Source organism: Panthera tigris, chromosome X, assembly GCF_018350195.1.
Source record: "Panthera tigris isolate Pti1 chromosome X, P.tigris_Pti1_mat1.1, whole genome shotgun sequence".
Classification (NCBI taxonomy): Eukaryota; Metazoa; Chordata; class Mammalia; order Carnivora; family Felidae; genus Panthera; species Panthera tigris.
In genome coordinates, this window is record NC_056677.1 from 100971625 (window position 1) to 100996092 (window position 24468).

The 24468-nt window shown below is 37.3% G+C and overlaps 1 protein-coding gene across 12 annotated transcripts in view; it reads right to left on the reverse strand.

The window, feature by feature from the left end:
- The window catches only part of THOC2 (THO complex 2), a 111193-nt gene that overhangs the window by 23295 nt on the left and 63430 nt on the right, over window positions 1-24468 (reverse strand). For 7 of the 12 annotated variants that reach the window (XM_042975090.1, XM_042975091.1, XM_042975086.1 and 4 more), the window contains 11 exons: window positions 20945-20986; window positions 20376-20506; window positions 20177-20278; window positions 12023-12119; window positions 11338-11431; window positions 10840-10920; window positions 9149-9245; window positions 6828-6945; window positions 6159-6338; window positions 4972-5136; window positions 283-558 (listed from right to left, as the gene is read on the reverse strand). In XM_042975090.1, coding sequence (XP_042831024.1) covers window positions 283-558; window positions 4972-5136; window positions 6159-6338; window positions 6828-6945; window positions 9149-9245; window positions 10840-10920; window positions 11338-11431; window positions 12023-12119; window positions 20177-20278; window positions 20376-20506; window positions 20945-20986 — 1383 coding nt within the window. The remainder of the gene's footprint in view (window positions 1-282; window positions 559-4971; window positions 5137-6158; window positions 6339-6827; window positions 6946-9148; window positions 9246-10839; window positions 10921-11337; window positions 11432-12022; window positions 12120-20176; window positions 20279-20375; window positions 20507-20944; window positions 20987-24468) is intronic. The other 5 variants (XM_042975096.1, XM_042975095.1, XM_042975094.1 and 2 more) reach the window with 1 other exon arrangement.

The following is a 24468-nucleotide window of genomic DNA, read 5'->3' on the forward strand; positions in this document are numbered from 1 at the left end:
CACAGATCATTTTAAGTTGCTAACATAGTCTTCGGTAAAAAAAAAAAAAAAAAAAAAAAAAAAAAAAAGGCAAACTCATAATACCTTTTGTGTGATCATAACCTCCATGTATTCACCAAGCCCCTGCCCCCTCCCACTGAGAGGTCACCACTAACTCACTTAGAAAATATTATATAGCAGTAAGATCATAGCTTTAAGGAACTTGAGTTAATACAAAGTATGGGTAATGTTGAATTAATACCATGAAATTATTGTACCTGGGCTACTAGAACAAAAACCTACCATTTCCTGATTGTCATCAATTGCTTTCATCTGGACTTTAAGTTTATTGACTTCCCGTTCATAGCTGGTGTGTGGAACTGCAAGGTCATACATTGTCAATGACCAGAATGTGGCATAGAATTGAGGGCTGATGTCATCCCAGACTTTGGAAACATGTAAGGAGACCACTGCTTCATGGACAGGAGCCATCACCATTTCACACGATGTAATGTACTTGTGAACTTTATGTTGCTGTTTACTTCCTTTTTCTGATTTTTTAAGTTCATCATACTTGGACTGGAGATAAAATGTAGAAACAAACACAACACAATTTATAGCATTGACTTTCAAAGTATAAGAACCTATGTTCCCTTCTCAAGAATCAGAAGATGACCAGTCCAAACATTCTGATTTCTTACCAACATTTATTTTAAGATAAATCATCCCTGGAAGCTGTTCCAATCTTGTGTGCTCACTAGGAGCTTTTCAGCAGATTCTTATTAAACCTGACCTGTTAAGTAAAATAGCGTATGTGTGCCCACTCCACCATCCATGATCACCCACCCTACTCTCTCTTACTACTATATCAAAGACTGAACATGTAGGTTTTCCATTCCTGCTTTTAAGATCTTCAAGGGAACCCAGTAAATGGTCTTAACACCAGTAAAGAGGCAGAATGGAACTAGTAATAGCTAACCAGCACAGAATGTTTTATCACTACACATAGCCCCTACTGGCCGTTACAATTTGTCAATTAAGAATCTTGATCAACATTAAGAAAGGGTATGAGAGGGGCGCCTGGGTGGCTCGGTCGGTTAAGCGTCCGACTTCGGCTCAGGTCATGATCTCACGGTCTGTGAGTTCGAGCCCCGCGTCGGGCTCTGGGCTGACAGCTCAGAGCCAGGAGCCTGTTTCAGATTCTGTGTCTCCCTCTCTCTCTGCCCCTCCCCTGTTCACGCTCTGTCTCTCTCTGTCTCAAAAATAAATAAACGTTAAAAAAAAATTAAAAAAAAAAAAAAAAAAAAAAAAAGAAAGGGTATGAGAAAGTTACTATAAGACTGCCAAGTAGGGTGCCTAAGTGTTCAGGTTTGGCAGTGAACGAGGGGATTCCCAGGATGCAAGAGTACCGTGCCAAAACTGGCAGTCCCAAGCAAACCAGGACGAGCTGGTCGCCCTGCTGGTAAGCTAAATAAGACTTTCTATGAAGGGATATGGTAGATTAGAGTTTAAAGCATGTGGGAACTGGCTCTGCAGCTTTTTTTAGGCCTGACGGGTTTATCCTAATTTTGGAGGAGGGTCAGAGGAAGGCCATACTCTTAATGGTAGGAGGAAAAGAAGCTGTTAGTACAATGGGAGGAACTACATATCAGTTCATAGGGTATAATACCAAAGGTCAAAAAAATAAGAAGAAGAATACAAAGTGTTGTTGCTACTGTCTCCTATCCTTCCGTCTCTTTAGGATGAAAATTTTGTTGGGATGAGGCATCATCCCTGAAGATGAACCTAACAGGAGATCTAAAACTCACTTCTTCTTTATGTTAAATAAAGAAGCATTTAAATCATCACAGTTTGTGCTGAACATGGAACCCAGAACCAGAAGGTCAGACATCAAAGGCTCCACTTCCAGGGCTGGACTGTGGATGGTAAGAGGCTCGGCTCCTTACAGTCCCACTGTCTTCCCTCCGGAGTGCCTCTCTACCCAGGCTAACCGGACGGAAGACATCCCAAGTACTTGGTTCCAGAGGGTAACTTAAGCAGCATCTTACAATTATGAGAATTACAATCAGAGAATCTTACAATTATTCTATAGGTGGAAGATTTACCTCCTGTTACCCCATTTTAGAGAACTACACAGGTGACAAAATTACAAAGAACATTACTTTTGAGAGAGAAGCCCCAATTACATCATAGACCCGAGAGAATAGCCAGGATAAGGAAGGGTCTTTCACCTCTGAGGCCAGGTCCTGTTGATGGTGACTAATATGAACCTATGTGAGGCGGAATGACATCTGCTGAGGTTCTAACAAAACATAGGATAATCAGCGCTAAAACTATCTGTACAAGATAGCTTGGCTACCTGATTTGGGCAAGATCTAGAATATAAACTGGGGGAAAGCCTTTCTTTCATAACTGTGTTGCAAGGTGGGTCTCAACAATTAAAACTGAAAATTAAGTTATAGGCATGAGGGGGCAATGATGTGGTATGACAGCCCCCGTCTCCCCAGTCGTCTGGTTCTGAATATCACTACTATTGCTAGGCACCCACCTAGTCCCTATCTAGTTAAAAAGAAAAAAAAAAAAAAAAGGCTTGATGAGAAAAGACAGCTGTACTTCATATTTAACTAGGATGAAGATTTCCTCATCTGAAGTCAGTAGAACTCCCTCTTCAAGCTTACACCTTCAGTCAAATAAAGAGGCATAACAGCTCTACATCTCAAGTCACTTGGGGCACTAAATCCATGACTAGAACTGATATCCACAGTTATTGCTATACTTCTAACGACTGTTCAAAAAGCTCCTGTTGGCCCAGTAACCTGAACGGTGTTTGGTCGGCTAAATCACTCCCATGAGGGCCCGATGGTAGTCCATTTACGGAAGGGACCCAGCAGTCCCCCAACATTCACACCCTCTCCTCGAAGTTTCTTCAAGAGAGGTCCTCACCCAAGAAGCAAACGCAAGGCTCCTCTAGGGAAATCTGGATGTCCATCTAGCGCAACCAAGGTTTCCAAAGAACTCCCTTTCCAATGTGGTCTGTCAGTAACAGACTTATCCCTGACTTGGCTGTACTGTCACCTCTATATGGCCCTTTGTTTTCTTCTGCAACCCTGACGGGGAAATGACATTTCTCAGTTTAGAATTTGTATCTCTTAAATGACAAAGACATAATATTTTACACAGGCTACAGAAGAGGCAGCTATTGGTAGGAATGACCTGCTCCATTTTCTGACCTGGAAAAGTTCAGCCAACCTCAGGCAAGCAGGTGTTCCTGTTTGCTAGGGTTCAATATCGCTGATTAGTGTGTTCACTTCTCAGTATAGCACAGGGCAGGTCAGAATTCCTGAGATGAAGCAATTCTCCCACCTCAGTCCTTCAAGAAATCAGGTCCCCTGGTGCATAGCTGAGACTGACCTACTGCGGGATGGGGCGACAACACAAGACATAACTATGCAAAAAGAGCATACAATTTCCTGGATTGAGAGATTCTAAAGGGAAAAAAGAGGCCTAATCCTACCCCTTGTCCCCCTTTCCCTTCAGAGAAGATAGCAGAAATGGCAACAGTATTGTTGCATAATGCTGAAAGTGATAATTAAATCAATTAACAGTTGTTAGAGGGAAGTGTGACACCGCACCAGTTGATATGTAAACACTAACAGCTGATGGTTGATTAAATGATCAATTAGACCCCAAATTTCTCAGCGTCTTTTCTCCACACCTATACTACACAATTCCGTGTTTCTACTGGGAACAAAGAAGGATCCTAGTTTAAAAGAAAGGACAGAGATCTTCCCCAAAATCTGGAGTGAAAAGCCTTACCCAGTACAGACAACAACAAATAAACAGAAGGGCTAGAATTCAAGCCTACGCAAGGATGAAGAATACACTGGGGCTCCAGTCAGAGTGGAGAAGTACCACGGTTTCCAAACAGAGGGCTGACCATGGTCCGAAGGGAAAGGAAAAGCCCATTCCCCTTCCAGGTCACTGCTTTGCAGGCAAGAGTCCAGGTGGCAGAGAGAGAAAAGGAGGGAGGGCAGTGTCCTCTTCCCCCAACATCCTTACAGTCGCTAGTGGGATACTCTGCTTGGGAAGGCTCTGGTTTGCTTTTGTCGTTTTTTCTTTTTAGTCGTCTCATTTAGGGGGGAGAGAAAGAAAACAAGAACCATGAATGTCCCTTTCTGAGAAGTTACACAGCACAGACTACAAGAGTTTTTAGAGTGTTTGGGGTGGTTAAGTCTTTCTGTTAGTCTCTTTATTTCTCTCAAGGCAGTACGAACAGCAAGTCAACTATCTGACAGGGATATTGTCAACTGAAGAAATAGTACCCTCTGTATTCCATGGGAGTATTCCGCAGAATGACATTACCATATTTTCCTGCATCAGAATCAACCAGTGCTTATTAAAAAACAAAAACAAAACAAATTCCCAGGTACTATGCAAGTCACTAAATTAGAATCTGGGGACACAGGACGAGTTTCTAGGATGCTTCATTGGTGACGCTCATCTACACTAATGTTTGAGCACTATAGTTAGCTCTAAAGGGCCCATATGACATCAACCTGGACAACTGGGGGTACAGTAACAGTAAAATTATAGCACCAGTGAGACTTACATTTAGAGGGAGCATTTTCATCATACACCTCTCAGAGATGAACGTTAACAAAAGAATAACTCTCCAAGGGGCACCTGAGTGGCTCAGTTGGGTTGAGCATCTGACTCTTGGATTTGGCTCAGGTCATAATCTCATGGTTTATAGAATCGAGCCCAGCACTGGGCTCTGTGCTGACAGTGTGGAGCCTGTTTGGGATTTTCTCTCACCTCTCTCTCTGCCCCTCCCCCCTTTGTACTCAGTCTCTGTCTCTCTCAAAAGAAATAAACTTAAAAAAATGTCTCCAAGAGACATGTAATCTATATCTATTTCAAACTAAAACACATTTATAGTTAAGAACTACTTTGGAATCATTCTTGAATGGCAGCAAAGACACTTACACTTACCGAAATGTGGTGTGCATACATTGGCCTAGACAGGAAAAATGCTGCATCATGGGGTGTATGAAATTCGTTACAGAGCACATCAATTGAAGGCACTCGCTTTATATAATCTTCTGTGCTTAGATTAGATGCTAAAAACCCACCAAACTGCACCAGGGTATCATGACACTAAATTTAAAAAATAAGACAAAAAACACAAATGTGCTACCACTTTACAAAACCGACATAAACATTTTCCAAAATGATTACGATATGTCATTTTAACAATATTTTGATTAACAATAAAGAATTCAAATTTTACAACTTAGAAGAACTTTAAAGACAATCTGTAAACATCATCATGTAATCATATTACCACAAAAGATACCAAGGCCCTGAAAAGTTCATCAATCTAAGGCTTTAATGTTCAACCAGGTCTCAAGTTCCAAGCTATTATTTCATCACTTTTAGTAGAATATACTTCCCCTACATCACATAAAACAACGGTTTTACGTATACAGAATTTCCTTGCCCTTAAAAAAGGAAAACTTCATTTATAAAATATATGTGATCTCTTTTTTTCCCTTGTAATACAGTTGGTGGTAAACACATCTTGTAGGCTAATCACAGGTTTTGGTGCCTAATATTTACAGAAATATTTTATAAACATCACATCTACTTTGTTCTGACTGAATTTCCAGATTTCCAGAGATCAGGAAAAGATATGAGAGCAAATAACTTGAAGTTAACTACTTAAATTGAAAATCTTATACATATGATTACATTTCCTAGAGCCTTCTCTTAAATACCATAATTTGCACAGAAATACGCCCTAGTTCAAGAATGCCTATTTTACATTAGAGCTGTTTCACACTCATATGATGTGCAAATGACATTTTAAAAATTATATTGCATTCTGGGGCGTCTGGGTGGCTCAGTCAGTTATGCATCTGACTCTTGATTTTGGCTCAGGTCATGATCTCACAGTTCCTGAGACTGAGCCCTACGTTGGGCTCTGTGCTGACAGCGCAGAGCCTGCTTAGGGTTCTCTCTCCCTCTCTCTTTGTCTCTCCCCTGCGCGTGCTCTCTCTCAAAATAAACATTTAAAAACAAAAAATAAATAAATAAATGAAAATTATACCACATTCCATATTTTCCACTATCAGGATGAAAAAGAAATCCACACAAGCACAAAAGCCACTTTAACTTGCCTGATCATAGAGTTTTCCCACAAGTTTCAAATGTTTCTCTCCACCTTCCTGGAAGATTACCCCATTCCTCTGCTGAGCCATAAGCAAACAGAGAGGAAGAGCAAGATCATGGTCCAATAGTGCATCTTTTAATCTCTGGGAGGATTTTTTAGTGTTTCTGATCTGGCCAAAATAACCACCCTGCACAAGAGAAGACATAAATTTACCAGCGCATAGTATGTAACACATGCTATCTGATTTGAAAAAGACACAGAAGAGGATCAGTTACAATCCTGAAGATTAAAAACTTATTCTACATTCCTTTCCTCTCTTCACAAATTTATTTTAGTGACACAATTGCTGATTACAGTCACCAGTTTAAAGATTCAACAACAGAGTGATGATGTTCAGGTTAACACCAGTTAGGATATCAAGGACCACAGAACACTTGGTATTTACTTCCCTTACAGATGCACTGCTGTCTTTTATACTTTGTTTCAGCTGTTTGAAAGGGCTTAAATAACTAGTAGATCACAGTTTTCAAAAGGGAGATGAGGACAGTCACGAGAGGAGGGTTATGCATGGCTTTGACATTTGGCTTCATGTACTTACGCGTTGTTTGGATTCTTTAGTATGAGCATGCATCTATTTTGAACTTAAAAAGTCCATAAAAAAACTAGCAACTCTCACCTCAGCTTTTAGTTGCTCTCCACCAGTCATGGCCTCTAGTTGCTCCATCGTCATTTCCTCTGTGATTTCTATTCCTGCCATTTTTTGTACCACTTCTTTCAATATAAGCAGGTCAAAACTATTTGGAAAAAATAAGAAACAGTCTAGAGTTGAAACTTCAAACATAAAAGTTACAATATATTATAATTAACATGCTGAGAATCCCTAAATTGCTTGTATGTAAATATGGAGCGGAAAGGGGCTAATGTGGTTTTTAAGGAAAAACTGCATTCCTGGAACTATACTGAACAATATTTGAGACATGTAATATGTTTACTTTAACATTTTCCTGGGAATAATTTCAAACATACAGACAGTACGTAAAGATAAAAAATAGCACAAAGCACTGCCATATACCCTTTACCCTGACTTCACCTATTAACATTTGGACTCCTGTTCTCTTTATCGTTTGTGTTTTCTCTCCCTCTACACACGCGCGCACACACACACACACACACACACACACACACACACACACACAATTTTTTCAAACCATTTGAGAGTAACTTACTTAGTAAGTAACATCACTTTTAAGGGCACATTTTACCCCTAAAATTCCTAAGAATGTATTTCCAAGAATATAATTATTCTCTTACATAACCACAGCATAGTTATCAACTTTAGTAAATCTAACACTGATTCAATACTTTAATCTATAGTTCATCTTTTATTTTTTATCACTTGGCCCAAAAGCCCTTCATAGCATTTTTAAATGTTTTTTATTTATTTTTTAACTCAAGTATAATTAACATACAGTTTATGTCAGTTTTACTCATACAGTGATTCAACAATGCTATACATTACTCAGTGCTCATCATGGTAAGTGTACTCTTAATCCCCTTCACTTCTTCACAGCATTTTTTTATCCTCCAGTACAAGGTGGCCAATATATATATTTGACGGTATAGAGCCATCTCTCTAAACAATCACACACACTTGGAAGGAATGGAGGGAGTGAGGGATAGGAGAAAGAAAAAAAAGGAAGGGAACGAAGTTCCAAGTTGCAGTGTATGAGCCTAAGATGACAGCCTTAAAAACATTTGTTATTGTGCCAATAGTTACTCATTTTAATTCTCAAAGCTTAGGACTATCAATGGAAATAACAACATATGACTTTCAAGATCCTCTTTAATTAGTTAAGTAATGAAGATTAAGTGGAAACATTCTTTCCTACAAAACAAATACAGATGTGTTCCCAAACGTAAAGCTAGACATACGCAAGACACAAGTTAAAAATAGATAAAAGGCAGTGTTTGAAGATTCTTATTGAGTGCTTACTCTCTCAACTTGTCTTGCCTTCCCTAAACATAGGTTTTGAAAACAAGAGAGCCCTCCGGGCAAATTAGTATGCAACAAGTACCAACGAAATATTTTAATTTTTCTTTAAACTATCTTTTAATTAAAAACTATATTCACAGTACAGAAAACTGAGCTATAGACTTAAAAATAACATTACATTCTCCTGGCCCATAGACACAGAAGAGTAAAATGTATAGGAATGGTGGACAGATGCACAGAGTGTGATGTGCTGATAAAATCCTAAAATCTAATTATTTTTTTCAGTGTTCTCTAATCCAAAATAAGAATCTGTCAAGAATTACTTAGGTAATACTTGTGTGGAACAGCAGATAGCTTTAAAACTTTTGTTTGCTTTCTACCAGAAAGTTTTCAGGAACAATTTCCAGTTCTTCGAGTCTAGTCCGTCTACTGCTGAGGAGGTTTAAGATACACACTAATTCCAACTCTAAGCAGTGATATGGGTCCAGAATAAAACAATAAAATTCAGTATTTATAAAGAAAAGAGAACGTTATCCAAAAGGTATGCAAGCTGTACGCAATCTCTGAAGTCCATATTTTTTTAAAAAATTGTTTCAAAAATACTATATACACCCTCAAAATAAACATGTTCCTACCATATGCTTAATGTAAAGTTCAATTACTGTCCAGCAGCATAATCAATAATGTAATATGTCTTGTCATAAGAAGATTTACAATATACCATATTAACTAACCACTTATTCAAGAGCCTAATAGGTAGTCAAAACGAATTGTCTTTTTAATGAATTAGATATATGGCCAAATATTACATTTGTGTAAAAAAGTATTTATGTATGAAATTACAATTTCTTTTAATTAAAGAATTCCATATATATAAGTGAGCAACTATTCTACTTAAGCCTACAACCAACAGTTTTTCAGGATAATAGCAATCTCAATATCCCAATACCACCAGAAGTACTCTAATTACTGAATTTCATTTACATATAATTTGCTATGAATACCTTTTGCCTGCCTTTAGCTGATTAGCCACATATTGAAGAAGACCAGCAAGATCAATTGGATATTTACGAAAAACTGCACCACAGAAACTAGCCAGACCTATATGAAATAAAAAAATAGGGCTTTTAAAAAACAGTTCATAAAACAAAAAACAAAAACAAAAACAAAAAAAAAAAAAAAACACAATATTAAGTGCCATTTCTCAACTAACTCAATCTCTAAAACAAAATGAGCTAGGAATACTTGTATTGCTGATGCCATTGAATGGAGTTTTAGAATTAATAACAGCTAATATTTCTTGAGCATACATATGCGAAGCACTGTACTAAGTACTTTAATGTTAATTATCTCATTTAATTTTTGCAATAATCATCTCAGGTTGTTATCAACCTATCAATAAGGAACATGTCACATAGTTGGTATGAGGTAGCACAATGATTCAAACCTATACGACCTGGTTCCAGAGCCTGTTGGGCCACAACAATTAATCGGGCCACAACAAAATCTTGCAGATCACTCAGTAAATTTGAATGATCAACAAAACACCTGCCTCTCAAATGTTTGAGTCACACACAAAAAACCTCTTTTTATCTAGAAACATGCTACTAGTTGTGGAGAGGCAAGCAAACAGGTAAAGCATTGCCAGACCAAGAAGCAAACAAACGACCAATTTTTACCAATAGTCCTTATCACATCATGAGTAAGGAGAAAAACCCCAGTCAAGACAAGAAGAGGAGATCCCAGTAAAAATCAAGTGATCTGTAGCCTTTTCAACAATTATTTGCTGAGCATCTAAAGGATAATGGACAAAACACAAGTCCTGCCCTCAAGGAGCTTACAGTCTAATGAGGGATACAGAAAAGTGAACTGTCATAACTATGATGAGTAAAAGGTTCCATGGGAATACAGAAACAGAGCACCTAATTCTGACCTTTGGGTAGGAACATTAATAGGGAAAGCCTTCTGAAGAAAAGTGACCTCTAAGCTGAAATCTAATGAATAAGTAGAAGACGTGGTGGAGGAAATGAGGCTGCAGCATGGAAGGGTATTCCAAGTAGAGGCAATAACACGTGCAAAAAAGGCCATGGAAAGTACCAGTTCAGTATTAATGGAACCTAGAACATTGGGGAGGGGCAAAAGATGAGGCTAATACACTGAGTAAGGACTTGATTCCAAAAGAACTTACTTACATGACTTAATCCAGATTTCAGACTTTAAAGGGCAATGGGGAGCTACTACAAGATTCAGCTATCAAACATGATAGGTTGAAAGAAAAGGGAACTCACTGCTAGAAATCAAAAGCATAAGAAATTTTAAAAAAAGTAGTGTTTTTTGTTAACAAACAAGTTTTTGTTCTTTTAAGATGACTGAAACGTCAGGATAGAGAGAAAAGACAATAGTTCCTTTAAGATTAATTCCACTGAAATAATAGAAGGGAATTTTCATCTCCCCAGGAATGCTTGCACAAATTCGATCATAGCCAATACTGGACTCTTGAGTTGGAAAATGAATAAGTACTATATGAACTTCCTTACGCAGCCAAAGACTTGGACGTCCAGCTTGAGAACAAGCCAAGTGGCTAAGTATTCTCAGCACCTCTTGACAAACAGGCTCTTAGCATGGGTAATAGAATATATAACATGGCAATTGCAACAGATGGAAATTTCATCCTTGGAAAAATAAAAATACTTACTCTGAAGCCAGCTTGAGATGGTTGTGTCGTCATGTTTCATTCTCTCCTTTTCCGGATTAGCTAAAGCTTCGATGATACAATCTTTCATACATTAAGGAAACATTTTAGGTCACTACAATCTCTAATAAAGCCCCTTAAAACAACAAAATACCACACCTTGGAAAACAATTGTTAGCTTCAAGTTATTATAAATCATTGAAAATTACACTCCATGTAGTACCAACTTTTCTTCTTTAGCCACTTTTCCATCTCTCAGCAAGCAAGACAGATTTCACCTGTATCACGATGTTTAGTAAACATAACATTGTTCTCTCCCTATATACAACATAGACACGTATACACAAACTCCTGGCTGGCCAACCTTCAGATCAGCCACCTGAATCAACCTCACATGCCTACTAATGGAACTTACAATGAAAAAAAATAATGAAACTAAAATGTTCACCATTAAGGTCTATGAAATGTGAAATCTATGTGTTAGTTCACTTGAAAGGATACAGGCCAAAACATCATAATTCAATGAAGTCAGGTATTTCAGTGAATCTACTACAGGTGTTATTAAGTTATCATACTTCTGTATTTGTGATAAGATCTGGAAGATAAGAGCAAAGGAATAGATGGCATTAACTCATCAAAAGAGGCGTTCTGTGCTAAATTATGGCTATATTTGTTAAGAAACCATGCTTAAAAATAAAGTAGCTTCTATTTTGTATTTACATAAGATCTATTCTGTTTCTTTAGAAAATATTTTCGTAAGCTACATTTTCCAATTAGGAAACAATTCCGGGAATAACTTGAATTTCGGAATGATAAATGCCAAATGTCTTTTAGAAATCTCTTTCTAAATATGAAAGTGCTATGCTTGAATGAAATGCTATTCAAATGTTTCTAACAACTAAAATCATATATAATGCATCTCTTTATTACTATTTCTCTAAATCAACATATGGTAAATAAGACAGTATTAGATTATTTATAACAGTAGCATTGTTATATATTACCAAAAAATTAGATCAATGTGTTAAATATATTCTATGCTGTTTTGGTTTTAGATTATATGATGTCTCGTTTACTAAAGATTTTTTTTCCCCTAAAACTACCATTTTTAAAACCTCATCATTCCATTTCCACTTGTCCTGATTTAAAGATAACAAAAAGAAATATCCCTTAAAACAATATTAACCTCAAAACATACATAATCAAACAAAATGGTTGGATTGCTGTGGCTCAATTTCCCAATTTGTCTTCCAGAAGGCTTCACATTTTCCTTGGTTAGACGCCTACAAGAGGAGAAAAAGGTGGCACGGATCATCTTAATTAAGTCATTTCCCTCACAATGTTGACAGCTTTGTTGTATCATAAAAACAAAAACAAAAGAAAAAACAGGTATTTCCCAAGTATCTAAAATGGATCTACGTAAACAACCAAATTCTTCATATACTTTACTGTAGGCCTTAGGCTATTTTGATTAGGCATTCTACCAAAGGATATTAAGATTTTATATTGATGCTTAACATTTGTAATATAGACATTTCCATTTTACAGTAAGTCTAATAAGCAAAAACTCCTAATGTACTCTACGAGCACATAAAACTCTTGTAGCAAATCAGAATTATTTTAGATTTAGATGGGCTCATTTATCAGCTTAGGGATTAAAATACAAAATTTAGTGTAATGCAATGAATACCTCATACCATCTGTCTCAGTTACCCTAATAGAGTAATAGCTAATGCCGCATTCCTTGATATAGGAAGTTCTCTGGTTTTCATGTAAATAATTTTTGAAAGGAAACCATTTCTGAAAAATCAATTCTACTCCTTTTCTTCCTCTTTAATTCTTCCTCTGCTCAGTATTCTTTTACTAACATTCTGGAAAACTTACATCTATGAAATGCTTACAGTTCAAAATTATTACACAGCATCTTAAATTCTTCTAACATTACATAATACATCTACAAACTTAAAGGGGCACCTGGTGGCTCAGTGGTTAAGCAGCCGACTCTTGATTTCGGCTCAGGTCACGATCTCACGGTCCTGGGATCGAGCCCCATGTTGGGCCGTGTGCTGAGTGTGAAGACTGCTTTGGGTTCTCTCTCTCCTCCCTCCTTCCCTCCCTCCCTCCCTCCCTCCCTCCCTCCCTCCCTCTCTCTCTCTCTCTCTGCCCCTCCCCTGTTTGTGCTCTCTCTCCTCTCTCTCAAAATAAATAAATAAACTTTAAAAACAAATCTAGGAACTTAAAAAGCTGACAACTCAAAGCTTTCTAGAATGAAAATACAATATGAAGAAGCAAATAATGAATTCAGTTGATAGTTCAAAGAATGGAACAATTCTGGAAGTAACAAACTTAAGAAGTTTCTTATGACAAAACTGACCCATCAATCAAAATTATTTCATCATCAACTGCTTCCCTTTCCCATTCTCCACGGCCCAGTTTCCCTTTTCCCCCACAGAAGAGAGATCTATCAAGTTTTAAACTTTGGCTATACTCTGCTCCCCCTTCAAACTTACTACCACCTGTCCTTACTTCTGAGCCTACTATTTCAAGTGGTCATCCTACTGCCAAAGCAAACCCTTCTTCTCTATACTTTGTATCCCATTCCCTTCTGCCTCCACCCTGGAGAGAAAAAAAATAAAAATAAAAATAAAAATAAAAATAATAAAAGGAATAGATTCTTGATTTTGTCTCCCCCTCAAGCTACCACGCACGGCGTCTGGCATATGGAACACAATCGGTGAGCATTTGTGGAATGAATTACTGAATGCCTTACAGCAAATTCATTTTTTAAACAGCAATCAAAATTTGTGAAATTCTGCAAGTAATAAATTAATATATTCCCTTCCCAACATACAAACTTCAATCAATACCAAAATCATATTGTTCAAGCCTGGTGAAATAGTTACAACTAACAAATACAACAAAAACCCAAGTACATTAAAAATTCTACACATATCCTTCTGTGGTAAATATTTTTATTAATCAATTCATTCTTATTAATGTCTTCTATGACAGGCAAAGAGCTAAGCACTAGGAATACAAGGATGAATAATAGCTCCTGCTCTCAAGCTTAGTCCAGCTGGGGAGACAGAGTCAACCTATTTTTTACATTTTACATTCTCTAACAAGTACAGCAAATTACAGAACAGTACTAATTATATGCTATCAATAGTACAAAAAGGGAGAACAGTATCTTTGTATTCACCTGTATACACATAAAAATATCTGGAAGAATAAATAAGAAAGTAAACAGTGGCTCCTTTTTTCCTTTTAGGAGGACTGAGTGGATGGGGGTAGGGTGTGAGACTTCTTACTATCTACCTTTTTGTATTTATTGAAATTTAAACAATGTGCATGTATAAACGATTCAGAAGATTAGATAATTATATAAAAGACAAATAATCCTAGCAATGTATCTCAGTGGTATGATAGCATCACATGCATATGGGACAGTGGTGGTGCAAATAAAGAATAGTCGATTGTGTTTGGCAGTATGTGCTACAGAAGCCTTCATGAGATGGTTAACACTGGAGCCCACCCTCCAAGGATGAGGTCACCAGTTAGGGAGGAAAAAGAGGTAAGGGAAAACCTGTACCAACAAAAGAAACGAAAAACATACGCAAACATAAAGAGGACCACAGCACACTGAGGGAAACTTGACTCAGTACGGTTGGAGGTAGAATTGGCAGGGAAAGAGGTTGGAAATGGGGAGGGACAGATCACAAAAGATGTCTCACATCACCACACCATAAAGGTTGACACATCGTAATCTGCAGGCAATGGTTAGTCACCAAGGGATCTTGAAGAAACAATAAATACAAGGCACCATAATACTCCAGATAAAAGAAATGAGTTATAGTGGCAGTACAGAGTGGAAGAGACAGATTCAAGAGATTTGGTAAGATCTAACATACAGTTGACCCTTGAACAACATGGAGATTAGGGGCAATAACCCCCAACAGTTGAAAATCTGTGTATAATTTTTAACTCCCCCAAACCTTAACTATGAATAACAGCCTACTGTTGACCAGAAGCCTTACCAATATAACATAAAGAGCCGATTAACACATATTCTCTGTATGTATTACACACTGTATTCTTACAATAAACTAAAGAAAACGCTATTAAGAAAATCATAAGGGAAACAATTACAGTACTGTATTGTATTTATCAATACTGTTAAGTTTACATCATCTATTTACAAGGTGAACAGTCTGTCAGTACCTACATCAGTATTATCTTATATGATATAAAACACTGTAGATGTAGGTACTAACACTAGACATCAAAAATGAAAAGATAATGTGGAAAAGAAACTCATATTCATTCACAGGTATAATGATTCATACACTGATAATGAAACAACAGCAATATGATTGGTTTTAGGACAGCCTAGTATAATCGATACAATTGCTTCATGGTAGCCTAGCCTATAGACTAATGAATGAATCGTTATAAAATTTTAATGGCATATAGCATTACACTCATATTCATAATACAGTATTGGAAACACTGTTACATTTATTTAGAAAACCACTTACCTGTGATGATAGGCTGATATGCAGTTTGTCCAATTACAAGAGAAAGGCATACTACAGTAATAACAATTCTTTGAAAGCAAAGTTGTAAACCAGTAAGAAAACGAACACATTATTAATGTTGTTAAATACCATTCACCGAATGCCTACGTAAGGACAGCCTATCCACTTCCATACAAGTCTTGCACACAATGTCCTACATGATGAGGGCAGAAAAACATCTCTTATAGTTCTTCCCACAGGGTTAGATTTTCATACAGAGACACACACAAACACAACAGGTAAGTTTCTTAACTGTATCACAGGATGCTTATTAGTGGAAGTGGATCATCATGAAGTCTTCATTCTCGCTGCCTTCGCACTGAGTAGGCCGAAGAGGAGGAGAAAGAGGAATGGTTGCCGTTCTTGCTGTCTCAGGGATGGCAGGGTGGAAGAGGCGGAGGAGGTGGAAGGGAGGCAGCTGAGGCAGGCACACTCAGTGTTACTTTATGGAAGTACATGGTAATTTGCCTGACTTTTTTGCTTTTCCACTTTAAAAATGTTTCAATGTGATACCCATTCTTCTCCCACTATTTGCTTTAGGTTCAGTGCCCATATCATAGAAGGGTCCATGTCATAAGAGAAGTCAGAAGCAGTCTTGAATAATCAGAACCTTCTGCCAGACTGTCTAAGGTCAATCTGTTTTCTGTCACTGCTTCTTCTACATCTTTTTCTTCATCTTGCATTCATTCAGAAGCACTCGTCTCCATCAAGTCATCTGCTATGTGGTGTCTAATAGCTCTTGAATTTCTGAAAAATCCAGATCTTGAAACCATTTACTCCCAACCTTTTTTGCCATATCCACAATCTCTTTCATGATTTCCTTGACTGGTTCTGTCACAAATCCTGTGAAGTCATATACAACATCTGGACACAGTTCCCTCCCTCCCCCATCAGAATTCATTATTTTGGGCTTGATAGCTTTTACAGCTTTTCTGCAACAATCATGGCATCTTCAATGGTGTAATTAATTCTTCCAGAATTTCATAATGTTCTCTCTATTGGGGTTCTCTTTCATAGTGTTCACAATCCTTTCCATAAAGTACTGTGTGTAATGAGTCTTAAAGGTCCTTATGACCCCCTGATTTAGAGGCTGAACTAGAGACACTGTGTTTGAGGGCAAGTAGACCATTTTGGCACCTCTGGTGTTGAATTCATGGGGTTCTGGGCGGACAAGGGCACTGTCCAATATGAAAAGACCTTTAAATTTTTTTATTATTATTTATTTTTGAGAGAGAGAGAGAGAGAGAGAGAGAGAGAGAGAGAGAGAACGAGAACGAGAACTAACAGGGGAGGGGCAGAGAGAGAGGGAGACACAGAATCTGAAGCAGGCTCCAGGCTCTGCGCTGACAGCAGAGAGCCGGATGCAGGGCTTGAAACCACGAACTGTGAGATCATGACCCAAGCCGAAGTCAGATGCCCAACCAACTGAGCCATCCAGGCACCCCTATTAAAAGAACTTTAAAAGTCAGTCTTACTGCAAGGTATTTCCCAACTTCTGGGACAAAGCCCTGATCAACTGAATCAACTGAACCAGTTGATCTGAATCAATTGATTGATTCAACCAATCAACTGAAAAGATTGGATTGATTCAATCCAGAAAAAGAGGTTCTTGTTGTCCAGGCCTTCTTGTTGTACAACCAAAAGACTGGCACTTGATGTTTATCTTTTCCCTTCGAGGCTCAAGTGCTAGCAGCTTTATAGATAAGGGCACTCTAGATCATAAACCTAACTGCATTTGCACAAAACAGTAGAGTTAGCCTATCACTTCCTGCCTTGAATCCTGGTACTTGCGCCTCTTCCTTAAGGTCTTTTGTGGCTTTATTTTCCAGAATAGGGTAACTTTTGTCTGCATTAAAAACCTGTTCAGGGGTCGCCTGGGTGGTTCAGTCAGTTAAGCATCCAACTTCAGCTCAGGTCATGATCTCGTGGTTTGTGAGTTCAAGCCCCGCATTGGGCTCTGAACTGCTGACAGTTCAGAGCCTGGAGCCTGCTTTGGATTCTGTGTCTCCCTCTATCTCTGCCTCTCCCTTGCTCATGCTCGCTCGCTCGCTCTCAAAGATAAACAAACATTAAAAAGTTAAAAAAAAAAAAAAACCCTGTTTAGGCAAATATCCCTTCTCCATGATTTTTTTTGAGTTTAACTTTATTTATTTTTTGAGAGAGAACTAGAGAGCAAATGGGGAAGGGGCAGAGGGAAAGGGAGGATCCACGCTGTCAGCACAGAGCCCCATGCGGGGCTCAAACTCACGAACAATGATATCATGACCTGAGCCGAAGTCAAGAGTCAGACGCTTAACTAACTGAGCCACCCAGGTGTCCCTCAGTGATTTTCTTAAAGGCGTCTGGGAACTCATCTACTTTCTGCCTCTTGGTCAGCAGAAACCACTTCTCCTGTTATCTTGACATTTTTTTAAGCCAAACATCTCTAAAATTATCAAACCATCCTTTGCTGGCATTAAATTCTCCAGCTTCAGATCCTTCACTTTCCTATATCACAAAATGACTTGGCATTTTCTCAAATATTAGAGTCTATACATATTTCTTCCTTATGGTAATCCTGCACCCATAAAAACAGCTGCATTTTCAATACAAGATCAAAAAATATTTCACAAAAAGTACAAATTTTTCACATCTGCTCATATAGCTGTAGCAATGGCTTCATGAATTGCCCCCCCCCCACCCCGCCGCACCTTTTTTTTTTAAACAACAATCCTTAGGGGCGCCTGGGTGGCTCAGTCAGTTAAGCATTTGACTTCGGCTCAGTCATGATCTCATAGTTCGTGGGTTCGAGCCCCACACCGGGCCCTGTGCTGACAGCTCAGAGTCTGGAGCCTGCTTCAGATTCTGTGTCTCCCTCTCTATCTGCCCCTCCCCTGCTCCTCACACTCGGTCTCTCTCTCTCTTTCTCTCTCTCTCGGAAATGAATAAACATTTAAAAAAATTTTTTAAAACAGTCCTTAGGCTGGATTCATTTATCTTGAAATGGCGGGTACCTGAGCCACAGACCTCAATCTAAGCAATTTTTTCTTGTAAGCAATTTTTTCTTGTACACATTAGCAATTTTTTCTTGTAATGTCATGACTCTGCTCCACTTGGGAGCGCTTCTGGCAGCACTAGAGGCAATTCATACGGGTCCCAGGTTGTTATGTAAGGCTTATGATATTGCAATAAGCACGAAAAATACATAAGAACCATGAGACATCACTTTTTATGGCAATAACGCAATTTACTGGAGAGAGAAACTGCTCAGAGATGATTAGCACCACACAGTGTTTTAAGCGGGTACTCACAACACTTGAGCTCACTGCATAGCAACAGGAGGTGGCTACGAAATTATTACAATGGTACACTAGGTACTATAGTTAGTTTTATGCAGTTATGACTTAATACTAAATCTTTACATTCGTTTACATGTCTCTTAACTACCAATGGCACCATGTATGGTCTGTTAAGTATACATATAAGTTTTGATAAATTTTAACTTTTTATAATAGATTTGTGTATATTCTATGGTAGCAAATGATAAAAGACTAGTATCTACTAGTCATATTTTATGCATTAAAGACATACCTTTTTCTTAACTTTTTCAATATTTCTACGTTATGTGATTTGTAAGTTGTTCCAAATCTCCAAAAAATTTTCCAATATATTTACTGAAAAAACAATCCACATATAAGTGAACCTGCATAGTTCAAACCGATGTTGTTCAAGGGTCAACTGTATTATTAAATAATCCCTATAAAGCACATAGTGCAGGGCCTCACACACAAATATTAATGGCTCCATAAACATTAGCTTACTGCTGTTGTTAAGCTAGAAACTCTACTTGGGGAAATCTTAAGACCGAAGTCTTTTGGAAGGACCAATTCTAGTATCTCCTTCCATGCCTTCCCCAACTTCCCAAGGGTGAAATAATTCACTCTCTTCTCTATCTTCTCAAAGAACATTATACATACTATATAACAGCAACTATTAGATCTGATTGTGATTGTGCACACACTTGTTTCCCCAGCAGACTGTAGCCAGGGACGATATCACTGGGCACAAACACTATCATTGCATACTGTTGAATCTAGTTAAACTAGAGAGTGAACTATTTTAATTAGAATAACCATACCACTGCACAAACATAAAAGAAACGACAATCAATAGCCTTGCTGAAAACACTTGCAATATAGCAGTGTATTTAGTATACAAACCAACTCTAATCTGAAGTATATGATGTTGATGATTAAATTTCAGTTTACCAAGAAGTAAAATAACATCACTCTTCTGTTTTTAATGACATGAAAATAAAGCACACAAATGAAAAAAATAAAAACTTTCAAAAGTTGACTCAAGGAGATAGTTCTGCATAATTCCATTAGATCTTCCAAAAAAGAAAAATCTTCATTATAATAACTTCTGGCAGAGGAAATTTCAAGAACTTTGATCACCTTGTACAAGTCATTAAATGTCTTACGCAAATTGGGCAAAAGCCATAGTAGGCTGTCCTTTAAAAAAAGACTCATCATTAAAGAGGATTATTGGATTTTACAGCTATGCAAACATGACAACTATAAAAACTTAGTAGTCAAAATGAGCTAAAAAAAAAACACAAAAACTGATAGTCATTCTATCTGCAGTATATCATAAACTATGCCATCAGCACATACTCCTGGGCTTCCTCAGAATTGAGACTCAGACATAAGTTGGTTAAAAGAAAGTAAATTAGACTCAGATATACGTTAGATTAATATGAAGAAAAACAAATTAAAACTTACTTCATGATATATTTGGCTCTGTCTATTGTTTGGGCCTTAACTTTTACTAAAAGTGGGTGACTGTTATAAGTTTCATTCTTCCACTGGCCATACAGACGATACCTTAAAAAACAATGAGATGAAGAATTAGGAAAAGTTAAACACTCAGAGGCTAATGCACTAGAATAGTAGTGAAAAATATAAAAATTTATGTATTTACCTATGCTGATAGGGAAATGTTTTAAACATTCCCCATAGTTCCTCAGACATACAAGCATTGCAGTCCATCAAAGAAAGAGATGGAAGTAGTACCTGGTCAGTAATGCTAAGTAAACAGCTAAGGATAACTTCCTATGAAGAAGGGAGGAAAAATTATTTCAGTAAAAGGTCCATATTAATCCCCCCCAAAAGAAAAAACAAGTTTATGCCAGCCTTGGAAAAACTTTCATTCCTTCCTCTCATAAAACACACCTAATTCCCCACACTATCACTGTCCTTTTCACAATGGATATTTGTGTTTCTCCATCTAAGAAAGCAATGAGGTGAGGTAAGGAAAGGGGCAGCAAGAGAAGGAGGGACTCATTAATCCCTCTTCCCTTCTCAACATGGTAATCTTCCAAAACAGGAACTGTCAATCTTAAACGATAACTGTATGATATTCCAAAAGCTCTATCCAGCATGTAGAGTACAAAATATTCACATAGGTGATTAAAGGCTGACCACAGTAAAATTTACAGTATGCTATACATAGACAAATATCAGACACATTGGATTTTTCTTGTCTCTTACCGTTTTCTCTTTATCTTCTTGTTTGCTTCCATCAGACTGAAACTAAAATTAAAAATAACTATAAATAAAATGCAAAAAGGTTAAGATTATGATGTCACAATTTAGCTTCTAATGTGAAAAAATTAACTTGTCCATGGTTGTGAATTATTTCCTTACTTTTTAAACAAATGTAGATTTTAAATATAGCCAGCGTTACCAATTAACATTTAAAAATTTCACCTATACTTCTAACTTCCAAATCATTTTGCAACATTCATGAATTCTAAATGTCAATTTCATAAGCCAATTCTTTTCTCAACCTCATTATCAAAAACCAAAGCATCCTAAAACTGATTTAAGTATTTACTGTAAGATTGTATCCAGCACAACTCAGTTTATAATGCATTTGCATTTTTCCATCCAGAAGTTCTGGTTTTCCGCTACAGAATTAGTAAAAGCTAAGACTAAAACATTAACAACAACAAAAAATTTAACCCAAAGCAATTTAAACTATGTTTCAATTCACCATTACTTAAACTCTCAATGAGAAATAAGCCCAAAATATTAATAACAAAGACAAAACCATTGCCTAAGTTGGACAGAATGAAAAAACCTGGGTCATTTTGTATCAATGATTTGCAGGTGGACCACTGAAGTGTCATGTTTGATGCTGATGCTGTCCATTCATTCAAAACGAAATAGTGAGTAATACTTGTGTGTGTATAAGCAGGTGGACAGTTGGAGGACCATGCAAAGGCCAAAAGGACAACTGAAGCACTGATAATCAAGGACAATCTAGATTTCTGGGAAGGATTTAACTCAATACCAAGTGAGGGAAGAGGAAAAGCTAACAGGCAGCTAACAAGCTTATTATTTTCTTGGCAGAAAGGGGTGTTTTGTGCATCTACGCTTTCATACTTGAGTAATTTAATGGGTATCACTACAGAGAAGCCTAACTTCTGTGCAACATTTTCACTTAAGACTAATTCCAGGAGACTGCCATGTCACCTTGAAGGGAAAACATACACAATCCTTTTTTTAATCAACAGTTTTTTTAATTTTTTTTTAACATTTATTTATTTTTGAGACACAGAGAGACAGAGCATGAACAGGGGAGGGGCAGAGAGAGAGAGGGAGACACAGAATCTGAAACAGGCTCCAGGCTCCGAGCTGTCAGCACAGAGCCCGACGTGGGGCTCGAACTCACGGACCGTGAGATCGTGACCTGAGCCGAAGTCGGACACTTAACCAACCAAGCCACCCAGGCGCCCCTTTAATCAACAGTTTAAAAAGATACGGTTCCCTTTCACAGAAACAAATGTTAAGTCAATATATTTCCTGGTCAGCAAATAAGGATCAGGTTATGAAGGAGTGGCCTGACAGAAAACAAAGTAATAGCTGCTTAGGTTTTGTTGGCGGACTGGGGGTGGGTAATTCTGGTGGCATATTAGGTGTATAGTGGGAGGCAGAAATAAGGGTATGTCATAACTGGAAGAACTAGGTGGGGATAAAAGCTACTCCTTTTCTAGTATACTATGATTCTAATAAAGCTACATGTAGTTTCCTCCATAGAAATAGAAAATTTTCTTACAGTATTACTAAACTGTCCTAATTCCCTAACTATTTAAATTTCTAATGTCTATGTCAATTCTGTAGATTGCATAACCAGGAAAATTTGACAAAGACAAAAAAAAAAAAAGGAAAACACAATGTAACTATCGAGAAGAGCACTGAGAAAGATTTCTATCAAAGGCTAACTACAACAGAGATGAACAAAAAAAAAAAAATCAAAAGGTACATGCAAGTAAAAGTAATTTCCTTTTGTTTGGTAAGAATGTAAACACACATTAGACTCCCCTGATGCTTTTTCTTTTAGTTTAATTTGCTGTTTAATTCAGTGTAAATAAAAACTCTCCATTCCCACAGTACAACACTAGAGTTTTATTGAATGGCCAGCCCAGGAAGAAATGGGAGGAAGAAAGGGGGGGTGGACAGAAGACATCCACTTCATTCATTCATTCATTTACTATGTGCCAGACACCGGGAATTCAAAGATGAACAGAGTTCCTATCTTTGAGAAACTGACAAAGACAGTTCCTATCTTTGACAATCTCTTGAAGATCAAAAGTAAGGCTTGCCAATGTACTATTAGGAGCTGAGGTTTTAAGTCTGAATAAAATCAAGCACTCATAATTATGCCGAGACAAACTATCAGCTATAAATGGCCCCAAGCAGGTTCCATTCTTGCCCTGTGAAGAGGGAGCAGATGACAGGACTGCATAACAAAACTGGGCACAAAAAGAATGTAGGTCCACCAAGAGGGGGCTTCTGGAGAGTAAAGAAATAAAGCTTGGGAAAACATTGTAGATTTAATTAGATAAATTACTTTTATTACTAACGACCTATTTTTAGTACCTCTAACCTGTGAATATTTGAAATGCTACTTTAGACTATATTATATTTAAGGGGGAAAAAAGTAAAATACTGAAGATTGTGACTAGATTTCAACCTGAAGCTACATCTAAGTAAATTATGACTCTATTTTCACCTTCCTTATTTTTCTCATTCTTATTAACTACCATTTATTGAGTACTATGTGCCATACACTAGGCTAAGAACTTCACATTTGTGTCTTAAAACTATCAGGAAAATCATTTTGCTAGAAAGGATCCAAAGAAGACCCACGAAAATAACTTAGAAATAGGAAAATATAACCTATAGGTCAAAAGTTACAGGAACAAGGGTTTACTGAACCTGGAGAAGAGAGAACTGAATTGCCTTTCAATGTTTTGGTTCAAAGCTTTGTTTTTATTTTTTGATCAGAAACTCTTAAATCGTTATAAAATGCTTAGAAATAATCAGTAATATTGATACTACATAATTTCTGAAAACAGAGATACTAAAGGAAAAACTTCTATCTTCCAACACACTTCATTTTTAATCAATCCAAATCTGTACTAAGACTTCAAATCTGTACCAAAGAATTAATAATATGGTCACCTATACACAGAATGACCATATGTGCTCGTTCTTTTTATCCCAGCATAAGTAATGGCACAACCTTTCTATCCCGTGTGTCCTGGTTTAAACAACAAAGCACATGGTCTCCCTACCTACCACATGTGTAGCATTCAAACTGCAGTAAATGGACTTGTGGGAGTGGTTTAAACATGAAAGTATAGCAAACAAATAAATAGCTATACTTGGTTCCATAAAATTTGCCCCCAAAAGTAATTACTTTGCTTAAAATGCTGATTATGACATGAAACTGTATTGTTTTACACAAGCATAGTTCTAACAAGCTATGTGTAAAAATGGGCATTTTCAGTGCACTTAATGAATACAAGTATGTGATTTATTTAAATGAATTCTCTTTATAAATGGAGTTCATAACAGAAGTCTTTTGTAAAACAAAAAATTGCCTTGTAAATCTATCTTTAGGGAAAATTAAGGTTTTCATATTGAATTTATTTAAAGGAATATGCCCCCATGTTTTAGCTTCTATTTCCCCAAAAGCAGACTCTATTCAAAGTGCTGCCATAGTT